General features: G+C 34.8%; 1 protein-coding gene across 1 annotated transcript; it reads left to right on the forward strand.

Annotated features, from left to right (window-relative positions):
- The first annotated feature begins 8,531 nt into the window (after window positions 1–8,531).
- Window positions 8,532–10,487, forward strand: LOC134795106 (polyamine-modulated factor 1-binding protein 1-like). Its single transcript, XM_063766938.1, has 2 exons — window positions 8,532–10,076; window positions 10,278–10,487. The coding sequence occupies exons 1-2, from the start codon at window positions 8,532–8,534 to the stop codon at window positions 10,485–10,487; spliced, it is 1,755 nt and encodes a 584-aa protein (XP_063623008.1).
- Window positions 10,488–12,374: the final 1,887 nt, after the last annotated feature.

Here is a 12,374-nt window from a genome sequence, read left to right on the forward strand (position 1 = left end):
TGGAGGTAGACCAGGTCAAGAGGACCCAAACCAACTTAACATGACCCCAGTAAAAGTGGCACGGTTTTCGAGTTATTGCCAAATTAAGATTTTTCATGAATTTTGACCGTTTTTAACATTGTTAGTCCCAGTGTGCACTCGGAAAAGTCTCGAAGTTAATTTTTTTATGTTTACGGCATCATGAATAGTTAATTAAGATAACAGAATAGTTATGTTATCGATAAACAATGTAAAATGCAAAAAAGTACTAGTTTAATCTGGAATTAAATTCACGGCGAAACATTAATTTCGACTTTGCCCACCTGACGTGTAAAAAATTACTATAAAACTAATGAGCAAATAACGTCAAGCTATTGAGCATGTTATGCAGATTCAAAAATGATATGACACATGTACCTTCCTGCAATAAAATAGGAATTATTATCATGTTTCGAAACCCTCATAGTCATAAAAAATAAGTTAAAACTAGGAAATCAGCAATCCGTTGCTACTTAGTAAAAATAACGATTTATGTTAAGATATCTAATTCTGGATACAGAAATAAAAAAACCGGGCAAGTGCGAGTCAGACTCGCGCACGAAGGGTTCCGTACCATAATGCAAAAAACGGCAAAAAAAAAAGAAAGGTCACCCATCCAAGTACTGACCCCGCCCGACGTTGCTTAACTTCGGTCAAAAATCACGTTTGTTGTATGGGAGCCCCACTTCAATCTTTATTTTATTCTGTTTTTAGTATTTGTTGTTATAGCGGCAACAGAAATACATCATCTTTGAAAATTTCAACTGTCTAGCTATCACGGTTCGTGAGATACAGCCTGGTGACAGACGGACGGACGGACGGACAGCGGAGTCTTAGTAATAGGGTCCCGTTTTACCCTTTGGGTACGGAACCCTAAAAACGCCTATTCAGTATTTGCCGAATGCTTAGAAGAAAGAGATGGAAAATGGTTATCTCCCATTTTAAGGATATCATTGAGTTGATAACGGTTCAAAGAAAATAAAATACTGCAGGTTGAAGTTTAATCAATTTATTAAAATAATTTTATTTCACAATAAATGCTCGAATTGTTTTTCTCCGGCTCGTATGCACGCTTGGCACCGTCTTGTAAAATGTCAAGTTAATTTCCTTAAATTAATTTCGGATATGTCTCGTGCTGCCTCGAGTAGTAGTAGTGGCTTGGAGTAAACTTTATCTTTTAAGCATTTTAAGAATCCCCAATGAAAAAAATCTAATGGCTTTAGGTCCGCGGAACGCGGCGGCCATGCCACTGGTCCTGGTGGAATTTCTGTGTGAGGTGGTCGCGGACATCGCGAGCGTAGTGTTCTGGGCAATCTTGCTGTGGTTCCAGCTCCAAGAAGATGGATCGGCCGACCAGTGGCATGGCCTAACGTTCCCCGGACCTAAACCCATTAGATTTTTTATTGGGGATACTTAAAAGATAAATTTTACTCCAAGCCAATAACGTCCCAAGAGGAACTACGGCGGCATGTTCGAGGCAGCACGAAACATATCCGATATTTATTTAAGAAAATTAGCTTGAAGTTTTAGAAGACGGTGCCAAGCGTGCATACTAGCCGGGGAAAAACAATTCGAGCACCTATTGTAAAATAAAATTACTTTAATAAATTGATTAAACTTCAACGTGCAGTATTTTATTTTCTTTGAACCTTTATCAACTCAATGATATCCTTAAAAAGGGAGATAACAATTTTCCATCTCTTTCTTTTAGGCATTCGGCAAATACTGAATAGGCGTTTTTTTATCTTTGTATCCAGAATTAGATATCTTAACATAAATCGTTATTTTTACTAAGTAGCAACGGATTGCTGATTTCCTAGTTTTACTTATTTTTTATGAGGCTTTCGAAAGATGATAATAATTCCTATTTTATTGCAGGAAGGTACATGTGTCATACATTACATACATTTTTGAATCTGCATAACATGCTCAATAGCTTGACGTTATTTGCTTATTACTTTTCTAGTATTTTTTTTTCACGACAGGTGGTCAAAGTCGAAATTAATGTTTCGCCGTGAATTTAATTCAAGATTAAACCAGTACTTTTATGCATTTTCCATTGTTTATCGATAAAATACCTATTCTGTTATCTTAATTAACTATTCATGATGCCGTACACATAAAAAAAATTAACTTCAAGACCTTTCCGAGTGCACACTGGGACTAACAATGTTAAAAACGGTCAAAATTCATGAAAAACCTTAATTTGGCAATAACTCGAAAACCGTGCCACTTTTACTGGGGTCATGTTAAGTTGGTTTGGGTCCTCTTGGCCTGGTCTACCTCCGTGTCACTTATGGGACACCCTGTATACAGGAATTGTCGTTTCCTCTTGTTGTAAAACTCTTTAGTGACGAACAATTTAAAGTAACAAAAACACTGAAAAACCCTTTTGCATTTTGATGCAACAGGCCGAGTTTGCAGGACACCTAATCAATCGGAGACAAGTCAATCAAAAGAATATTTTTGTACAGTGGTGTAATCCGGCTTAAATTCGCAGAGCGGGTATTTTCTGTCTTCTCGGTGATATCGTCAATGCATGATGCAAATACAATTTACAAATTGCTAAATGATACAGTTTTTTTGTGAGGCCCATAACTGTTGCCTTGCATTTTTAGGAGTAGGGGTAGCGACAGTCTTCAGTTTCGCACTAATAAATGTAGTGTGCAAGTCATTCAATAACTGCACATTGCCTGAGTACCTTAAACTATGTTACGATAATACGTTGAAAAGCGATTGTCATGTACCTATATTTTTGTGCTGCGCAGATTTAGTGAAGTGCATTTGCAACGATGTCAATAAATCAAAGCCGTGAGGCGAGTGACAAAATCGCTGTAAAATTAAGTTTTGGATAGAACTTAGGTACTTGTCTGAAGAGCCGGATTTGTTTTTTTTTTGGATTATATTATTATTACTTTTATTTTTATAAGTTAAATCATATTTACTCATAAGTTTTTACTGGAACTCTTTTAATAGAAAATCTTTTCAAGAAATCTTTTAAAGAATTACCTTTTTCTAATACAGTAAGATCAAAAATCCCAACCTTTGTTATGATTGTAGCAACATTATCAATAAAATCAGGGATCAACAACACGCTGTTAGAGATGGAGGCCCTAAGAATGGGTGTCTATCTCCTCTTAATTAGTTCATTCTTTATTGAGCCTATCTCATGTCTCCTTAGCAAAGATGGTTATGAAATTCAAGGGAATCATACGTCTACAGACTGGCTACAAGACTCTAGTCATTAAGATGCCGATAACTATCACTAGTGAACAGTCTGACTTGTTAATAAAGAAGTTTCGACCAGCTACATTTGGACAGAAAATGAACTATGGAGAGGTGAAGTGTTATTCGAATTGATGTTGTTAGAAACTGGAAACCGGTCTTTCCTAGAAAAGAGCAGCCTCAAACACAGTGCATCAGATTTGGTTTTACAATTCAATAGAGCATTGACTCTAGGAGCCATGGACCTGACCTGTAATGCAAATCAAGTTGACCATTTCATACGTTTTACCCAGTGCCCAGGCCTGATCACTGTAATTTCTATTGCAGGAACTATGAAGATGACCTGTTCAGAAGTGGAGAAACGATGATTCTTTGGACCAGTAATAATAAAGTTATCTAATTGTCAACATAGCTTTGCTTTTGAGCACACGATGAAGTGCTCGAGCAGATGCTAGCAAAACTTTATACAATTCTTACAAGCATGTTCTTGCAGCAATAGAATACATTCGTGAAGATGTACCTAAATCAAACTAGAGGCAAGAGGAATAATAGGAAAGTTCAAAACACTAGAAATGACGATAATGTTGTTTTTGGAACTCTGTGCTGGTTAAATTTCAAAACGTTAGTACACAGCTACAAGCAAGTTACGTGATTTATCAAACATTGTTACTCTATATAAGTGATTACATTCACATCTTGAAACGTTATGAAACGAAAGAGTTTGAAAAATTGGAATTGGAAGCAATTGAAAGGTGCGGAATCACTCAAAAGATTCAAGAAAAAAGAAACCAAAATTACACTTTGACGAAGTAAAAGCTGGACACACCGAATTTGAAGGAAAACGATCTTTCATCGTAGAAAAATATTACGTTGCCATTGATTGTCTCAAAGTTCAACTGATAAACCGACAAATTATCTATGTACTCTTATGTAGAACTCCATCAGTGAATACATATAAAATTACTGCTAACTATGACAGTTCTCACTTAAAACACACCTATAACTTAGAAATGTGGCATCATGAATAAATAAATCTATTAGGGCCAGTATCTATTAACTGTAAGGTTAGGCCTCTTGTAGATCCTTTGCTGCAGATCGGTTTAAACAGCAACAATATAAAAGCTTTCTGGAATAATTGGAATCAATTTTGTTCAAAAAACTACAAATCAACATAATCAGCATGAAGATGTGGAGCAGCAGCGTGTCCTTCATCAACGAGGTCAGTACGCCGAGTGCGCGACGCGCGACTGCGAGTCAGCTTCTGCCAGGGATCCACTGTCGACGGCCTCGGCCTGAAAGCTAATATCAGTCTAATCTTAGGATTTAATTGGTTTGAAAGTTGTGAACTTGTGAATGAAACCGCCAAAGTATTTTAAGTGGACTGAAAATCAGACAATATATCATGCCATAACTAAGTTATCAGGCGTCGCTAAACAATGGTATGAAGGATTGTTGACATCCAATTTAACCTAAGCGTGGCAGAAAAAGCTTCTTCAGTGTTTCCCATATGACAGAACTACGCTGATCGTTTAATTGAAATGATTGATTGAAGGTGCAAGCGAGATGAAACCCTTGAACAATATTTTTTTGATAAACCAAAGTTAGTGGCTAACTGTAATATTAAGGGAATCGAATGTATCATACAAGGCATTTACGACAACAATATACGTTTAAACGCTCAAGGATGTGATTTTGGTGATTTCAGAGGCTGTCTTCCACTCAGCTCAATTGACACCACTGTTTGAAAACTTTGAAACATATGAATATAATTAATTGTTAATCAAAATTCTGGGTTATGATTTCTCTTGACTACCTACATGTTTTATAAATAAGATTTTTTGATAAAATCTGCGATACTACTGCCTTCGGCGTCGGAGTCCGGTGATTGACTCCGGGCGTATCCTTCACGAAACACCGGACACTCCGCATCGCGACCTGTCTTCGGCTTGGAGTCCGCGTCTGTGCTCCACACAGGTGCCGCTGCGGCAGTAAAGTCGACTAATAGGGACACCACGGGTTATCCTGTCAAAAAAGTGCTTTTCTAGACACGCCGCACTGAAAGACAATCTGTCGGTCTTTTGCATCCGTCAACATGCCAGCTCTACTGGAGCCAACTGGCATAGAGAGGACGGCAAGAGACCGGACGGTATGTCCCTGGTTCCTTGGGGTTTGGTTTGATGAATATGAATATATTTTTATGCCATTTGGGGTTGAGACCCTTGGCCCGTGGGGTCCTAATGCTCTGGGTTTTTAAATTGCTATCAAAAAGGCTAATCGACTTTACTGGTGACCAAAGAGCTGGCAGCTTTCTCGCTCAACGTATTAGCATAGCAATACAGCGGAGAAATGCTGCCAGCGTCCTCGGCACCAAGCCAAAGGGGCCCAATGCCTTAGATGTATTTTAATTTTATTTAGTATTTTTTTCTTTTGAATGTATCTACCTGAAACTGAAAATAAACCCATTAAAATTAATTAAAATGTAATTTACTGCATAATTATTTATCAATATGGGTCTTAGGTAAGGTGGGGTCTTGTAATTGCAACTATTCGGTAAATGCAACTAACTTCAATAACTCCCTCTAGGGTTACTTTATTGTAAAACGACAGACTCGTTCAATTTAATACTAAAAGTTCTACCTCAAAAATGTAGATGGCGCTGCAAGCTCAAGAATTGTGGGAGTTATAAAGCTTTTTGTCATCCGCCATTTTGAGTCTGCTGGCGTCGGATGGACACGGTGCGCATTTTTATTCTAAAAAATAGTTTTTAGTGGTTCCTCGCAAGTTTTTTCACAAGAAAAGTTGTAACTAATCACGGTAAGTCATTTTGTTTGTATTTGTTTTATTCTACGATGAATATTTTCCGAGTTTTCTCTGTAGTTACATTTACCAGACAAAAAATGCAAAGTCTGGTAAATGCAACTATTTTGCAATTTTTAGGTTAGTTACAATTAGCTGCCAATTTTTGTATGAAATTTGAAAAAGCTAGTGATGTGGCAGTGAACACGAATATATCGGTACAATCACTAATAACATAACACACCGGCACATTTAGCGTAACTTAAGAAAAGGGTGGTTACAAGATAATTACGTTTTTTTTCATGAAAATGTTATCAGATACAACGTACCAAATTAATATGTCCATGGTTTAATATTAAATTTGTTGTATGATTTTGCTTATTTTTATTAAAAGCATGGAAATTTAAAAATATGCAATTAGCTGATATGAACAGTTTCACAAAAAAAAGATCCAAAATTGGTAATATTGTTAAATTTTGTTCTTCTTACCCACGACGGACCGGGTGTACATTATTTTGGGGTACAAAGATTCCGCTAATTGTGCCGGTATGTATACATATTTATCCGCCTTTTTATTTGTATCCGCGTATCTTTTATTGCCTTTTCACTTACTTAGTTCTGCTGTAACAGGTTTTTTTGTAGAAATAAGCAGGGCCTGCTGTGTCGTTTTTCTACATGTAGTTTTTGTTCATAAGTTTATTGTGTACAACGAATGGTTAAATAAATAAATAAGTATCGCCTGTTTGCTATTTTCTATGTTTCTACCGCTTAATGATCGAATGGAATTTGATGAAACTAGGCACTATACTTACTTGATTCATACAACTGGTTTTTAATATATTATAAAAAATATTTTTTTAGATGTCAACACGTAAAAAAAAAGCAAAATATTCTCTTAATGACTTAATGGAAGCAATCGAAAATGTACAAAACAAAAAAATGAACAGCTATCAAGCTTCAGAAAGATATAATATACCAAGATCAACTATAATTCACCGTGTATACGGAACGCGTGGTGCCAAAAAAACGACGCCTGGCAGGCCTACTGAATTATCTACAGCTTGGGAAAGCAGAGTGGCTGCTCTTATTCACGAAATGGAAAAGTGTGAGTTTCCGCTTACATCAAAGGAGATTAAACAATTAATATGTGCTTATATACAAAGGAACGGACTCATAACTCGTTTCAAAGATGATTACCCTGGCAAAGAATGGTTTCGGGGTTTTAAAAGGCGACACAGATTAAGTGTCAAAAAACCACAGTCCGTAGAGGTTGCCAGGAAAAAAGCCTGCAATCCTTTCACTGTTAACAATTATTTTGATTTGTTGGAGCGCATAACGAAGGAACTGGAACTAGAAGACAAACCCCAACATATATACAGGGTGAAATTTAATTCACTGGCCAAATTGAAACACCCGAAAGAACTCGAAAAAATATTAAACACGTGTTTTTTCTTTTAATACCGCTCAGTACATTTTTTTCGAAATAACTCATCATCAAGTTATCCTAAAAACCTCGTACGTTATGGTGAACCGACAACTACCCACTACACCCGCTTCTCTCTTATCAGTTAAGGTCATTGACACCCCGCCCCTCCCGCTGTTTGCAATCGCGTCACCAATTATGAACCCTATTGCAGCGAGATAAGACGCTTACCTACATACGTTGCTAATTTTTCCTTCATACTTTAACGGGCTTAGGACCGTCAAAAAGCAAAGGCAACCCATTTTTAATCTAAAATGTTATTTCTGACTAATGATTATTAACAAAACGTCCGTGGCTTAAAAACAATGAGTAAAAACTAGGTCAGGAATCTATGCAGTCAGACGTATTTAAAAAATTGAATCAACTTATGTACATTTGATTAAAAATCGACGCAATTATACTATTTACATATCACCCTCGGTACTTACTGAAGCAAGTAATTGGACTTTAGTTGTACTGCAATAAATGTTCGAACTGTAATCCGTGCTGCTCCAAACAAAGTGCGGCACGTTTATGCACATTGTTCTTTAGTTTTCTAAGCACTACAACGTTGTTTCGCACTTGGTCAAATGCACGCACAATTAAATAACACCGTACCATTTCGTAATATTCCCGGTTCGAAAACATTTTTTTAAACCTTAGTACGCGCGCGATTATTATTTTAAGGTTGGCGAGTGACGAGTGACTAATCATTTATGCTTACCGTTATGTTTACCGCTAGCGCGGAATGGTTTGGACTACCCTCGAAATTGATAAACCTGCCTACCATCGCCAACACTAACTGGGTGGACCCTATTGCAACGATTATAAGGTTTAGTGAAGGTCAGATAAGGGTTTTGCTGATGTTGTTGTTAAAACCTACTATTAGGTTTGTTTACATTTGTGGTAATAGGGTGACCACGACTCGTGGAAAATATTTAAAAATTGAAAAATGAAAATTAAAAAAAAATGTACTCTTTTTTTTTCGCTAAATAGATTCCTTTAGTGTAACCTAGTGCCGGGAATGAATATGGCCAGTGATTTAAATTTCACCCTGTATAACTTAGATGAGACCAGCTTCTGCAACGACCCCACCAAGACTAAAGTTGTTGGCCTGAAGGGGTACCCTTCTACTAGAACAACTGCGTCCCCTGGAAGGAATAACACCACTGTACTGTTAGCTTCAAATGCGCTCGGTAAAAAGATCCCTCCCTTGATAGTATTTCAGGGGAAACAACTAGGGTCGAATTGCTTTTTCGAAAACGAAAATGTTAATACAGCGTATGTTGGAAGCCGTAAGGGGTGGATGGAAACCAAAATATTCGAAAATTATATCGCAAAGGTTTTCATACCAGCAATTGGACCGGAAAGGCCAGTCTTATTAATATTTGATGGCCATTCAACACATGTAGACTTGAGTGTTATAGAACTTCTAATGGCCAACCAGATAACAGTTCTTAAACTGCCGGCTCACTCATCCCATATTCTGCAACCATTAGACTGCAGCACAATGAAACCTATGAAAGACAACTGGGACAGTGAATTGGTAAAATGGCAAAGACTCCATGTGGGTGCAAAGCTTCCAAAACCAGAATTTGCCAGGATCATAACTAAGATATGGAATGATTTGAACCCAGTTATCATTCAAAATGGCTTTAGAAAATCTGGTATATATCCGTTGAATCGTGATACAATTCCAAAAGAAAAGTTTGACAAGCTTTCATGGTCAAAATGGGAAGAACATATTCGCCAACAAAATGAACAGTCTCATAGCGTTGCCAATAATAATGCTGAAGAAGGAAGGAAGGTAGAAAATGGCACTCAGGAAGATAAAAGTCAGGACAGAAATGAAGTTCCAACACTCACGAGTATGTGCACGAGCATGTGGCTTGAGATCCTTAATCGTGGGAAGAAAGAAATAGATCTACCCAAACGCGTGAAAGACCCTAAAACGTTTTTAATTTCACTTTCTAAAAATACCAATTCCAATATTACCAACAGTGGCTCTGGTAACGTCAAAATATTGAGCAATATCGAACTCACTTCAACTAGCTATCAAAAACAGAAAGATGAACATGTTTCATTTGAAGAACTTCTTTTGGAGACCATTTCACGTAGTGACATACCTAAAACTTCAAGAAAACGCGTTAGTCAAGAAGCAGAGATATTAACTTACAAAGAAGCTATTGATCGTATGAAAAAAAAGAAAGATGAAAAAGAAAAGGCGGAAGAAATTAAAAGACTCAATAAACTTAAAAGAGTAAACAACAAAAAGAAAAACGAGAAAAAGAAACAGAAAAAGTTGATTGACAAAAAAAGCAAATCTAAAAAAAGAAAGAATTTGGAATCGGACAGTGAAAGCGATTGTTCATACACACCGATGGATGATTCTGATGATGAAGATTTAGCTGCCTTTGCTCAAAGATTGTTGTGTGATGAGAGCTTTGACGAAGATTTGCAAGAGCCATTACTATCAACTACTAACGAAAATTTAGAGAAGAAACCTAAACTAAAAAGCGAAAGAGTAAATAAAAGACGAAAACAAATATCCGGAGAAAAGGATGTCAATATAAACGTAAGTCGTATTTTAGGTAAAAAAAAATAATTACCTACTTCTCTTCATATTTCATAAATGTTAGTAAAATAAAATAGGATAAGTACTTTATAACCTTAAATATATAATAATTATAAATATGTAGTAAAAAAAGTAATTTATGTATTTAATTTATTTTAGTTATTTGATATACAACTTACATGGTTGTTTAAAAATTTTCAGAAGGAAGTGAATTTTACCAAAAAACTATCTACTTTGGAAGATGCTTGTGAAGAAGAATTGCAAGAACCGCTACAATCTACATCGAAAGAAGAAGAGAAAGATACACGTAAAATGAAAAAAGAAAGAGAGAACAAAAGAACTAATAACAATAGGATGGTGGAATCATTAAGAGGGAAGGAAGTAAGTATATTTAAGTTATATACACAATAAAATAGGATAAGTACTTACTGTATAACGTTAAATATATATTATTATAAATATGTGATGATATAAATGTAATTTATATATTTATTTTATATTACTTATTCATTATATAACTTATAGGGTTGTTTAAATATTAAACTAAATTTTCAGAAGGAAGTGAATTTTACCAAAAAACGATCTACTTTGAACGACGCTTGTGAAGTAGAGTTGCAAGAACCGCTACAATCTACATCGAAAGAAGAAGAGAAAGATACACGTAAAATGAAAAAAGAAAGAGTGAACAAAAGAACTAATAACAATAGGATGGTGGAATCATTAAGAGGGAAGGAAGTAAGTATATTTAAGTTATATACACAATAAAATAGGATAAGTACTTACTGTATAACGTTAAATATATATTATTATAAATATGTGATGATATAAATGTAATTTATATATTTATTTTATATTATTTATTCATTATATAACTTATAGGGTTGTTTAAATATTAAACTAAATTTTCAGAAAGAAGTGAATTTTACCAAAAAACGATCTATTTTGAACGACGCTTGTGAAGTAGTGTTGCAAGAACCGCTACAATCTACATCGAAAGAAGAAAAAGATATGCTTAAAATGAAAGAAGAAAGAGTAACGAAAAGATCTATTAACAACAGGATGGTGGAATCACTAAGAGGGAAGGAAGTAAGTATATAAGTTATATATACAAAAAATGCATACTTATATAAGATCGGTTAGCAAGTTTTTTTTTTTCAGAACGATATGCCGAATTCCTCCGAAGTAAATAACGATCTCAACGAGGGAGACTTTATTCTTGCTGCATTTCAGTCGATCAAAGGCAAAAGAACCTACAAATACGTTTGCCTTATTGATCAAATCAACCAAGAAAAAATTGTAGTAAAAGGACTCAAATCTTATAAAAATAACAGAGAATTTAGGTTAGTTGAAGATGATATTTCAATTATAGAAAAAAAAGATGTGATCTCACGTTTACCAAAACCTGTGTTAAATGAACAAAGAGACACTGTGATATTTCCTTATAAGGTAGAGATATTTGAATGTAAGTAAACAAGTTACCCTTTCTGAGAGAATGGACATTTGGGAAATGTAAACAATTATTCATATAGTATTAAGTACAAAAACGTTATTTAATTTAAGTGTTAAAACTAATTTCATGTTACTAATAGAAGCTTATAAACGTAATAAATTACGTTACGTTACGATTTTTCATATTAATTAGTATGGTATTCAGTACAAAAACTTTATTTAATTTAAGTATATACCAAAAGACTTATTTCTTGTTAGTTACTAGTAAATAGTTTCAAAATATAACTAAAAAAGACTGTATAAATAAACATAAAATATTTTATTATTATGATTAATAAAAATAAGCTAGACAAAATAGTTTAAGTATGCATAAAAAACTTTTTTCTTGGCATTAATTAAAGCTAGGAAACGTAACTTTGCAACCTTACTAATTAGTAAATAGTTTGATAAAAGTTAAAAAAGGCTGTTTGATTAAGTTACTTATTTAGATTAATAAAGATAAAGCTAGATAAAATAGTTTAAGTATGCATAAAATACTTATTTCTTGTCATTAGTTGAAGCTAGGAAACGTAACTACGTAACATTACTAATTATTTAGTAGTCTGATAAAAGTAAAAAGGCTGTTTGATTAAGCATAAGTAAACTATTTTATGATGATTAATAAAAATATAGCTATTATTTTTTAGTCTGTTTAACAACTAAAAAACATTGCATAAAAAATATATGATTTTAAAAATAACAGTTTATCCCTGAGTTTTATTTCTGCTACCATGGTCTTCTTGGCGTGTCGATGGCAGACACTACATGACTGTCGATAAAATTGCGGTAAGGTTCCCATCACTATTTTTG

Source organism: Cydia splendana, chromosome 11 (genome assembly GCF_910591565.1).
Source record: "Cydia splendana chromosome 11, ilCydSple1.2, whole genome shotgun sequence".
NCBI classification, from domain to species: Eukaryota; Metazoa; Arthropoda; class Insecta; order Lepidoptera; family Tortricidae; genus Cydia; species Cydia splendana.

Excerpts from the sequence above, each read along its gene's own strand:
- LOC134795106 (XM_063766938.1), top strand. The coding sequence starts at position 8,532 with ATGGCCAGTGATTTAAATTTCACCCTGTATAACTTAGATGAGACCAGC. Across the intron at positions 10,077-10,277 it reads AAAAGGATGTCAATATAAAC|AAGGAAGTGAATTTTACCAA; the intron begins GTAAGTCGTATT and ends AAAAATTTTCAG.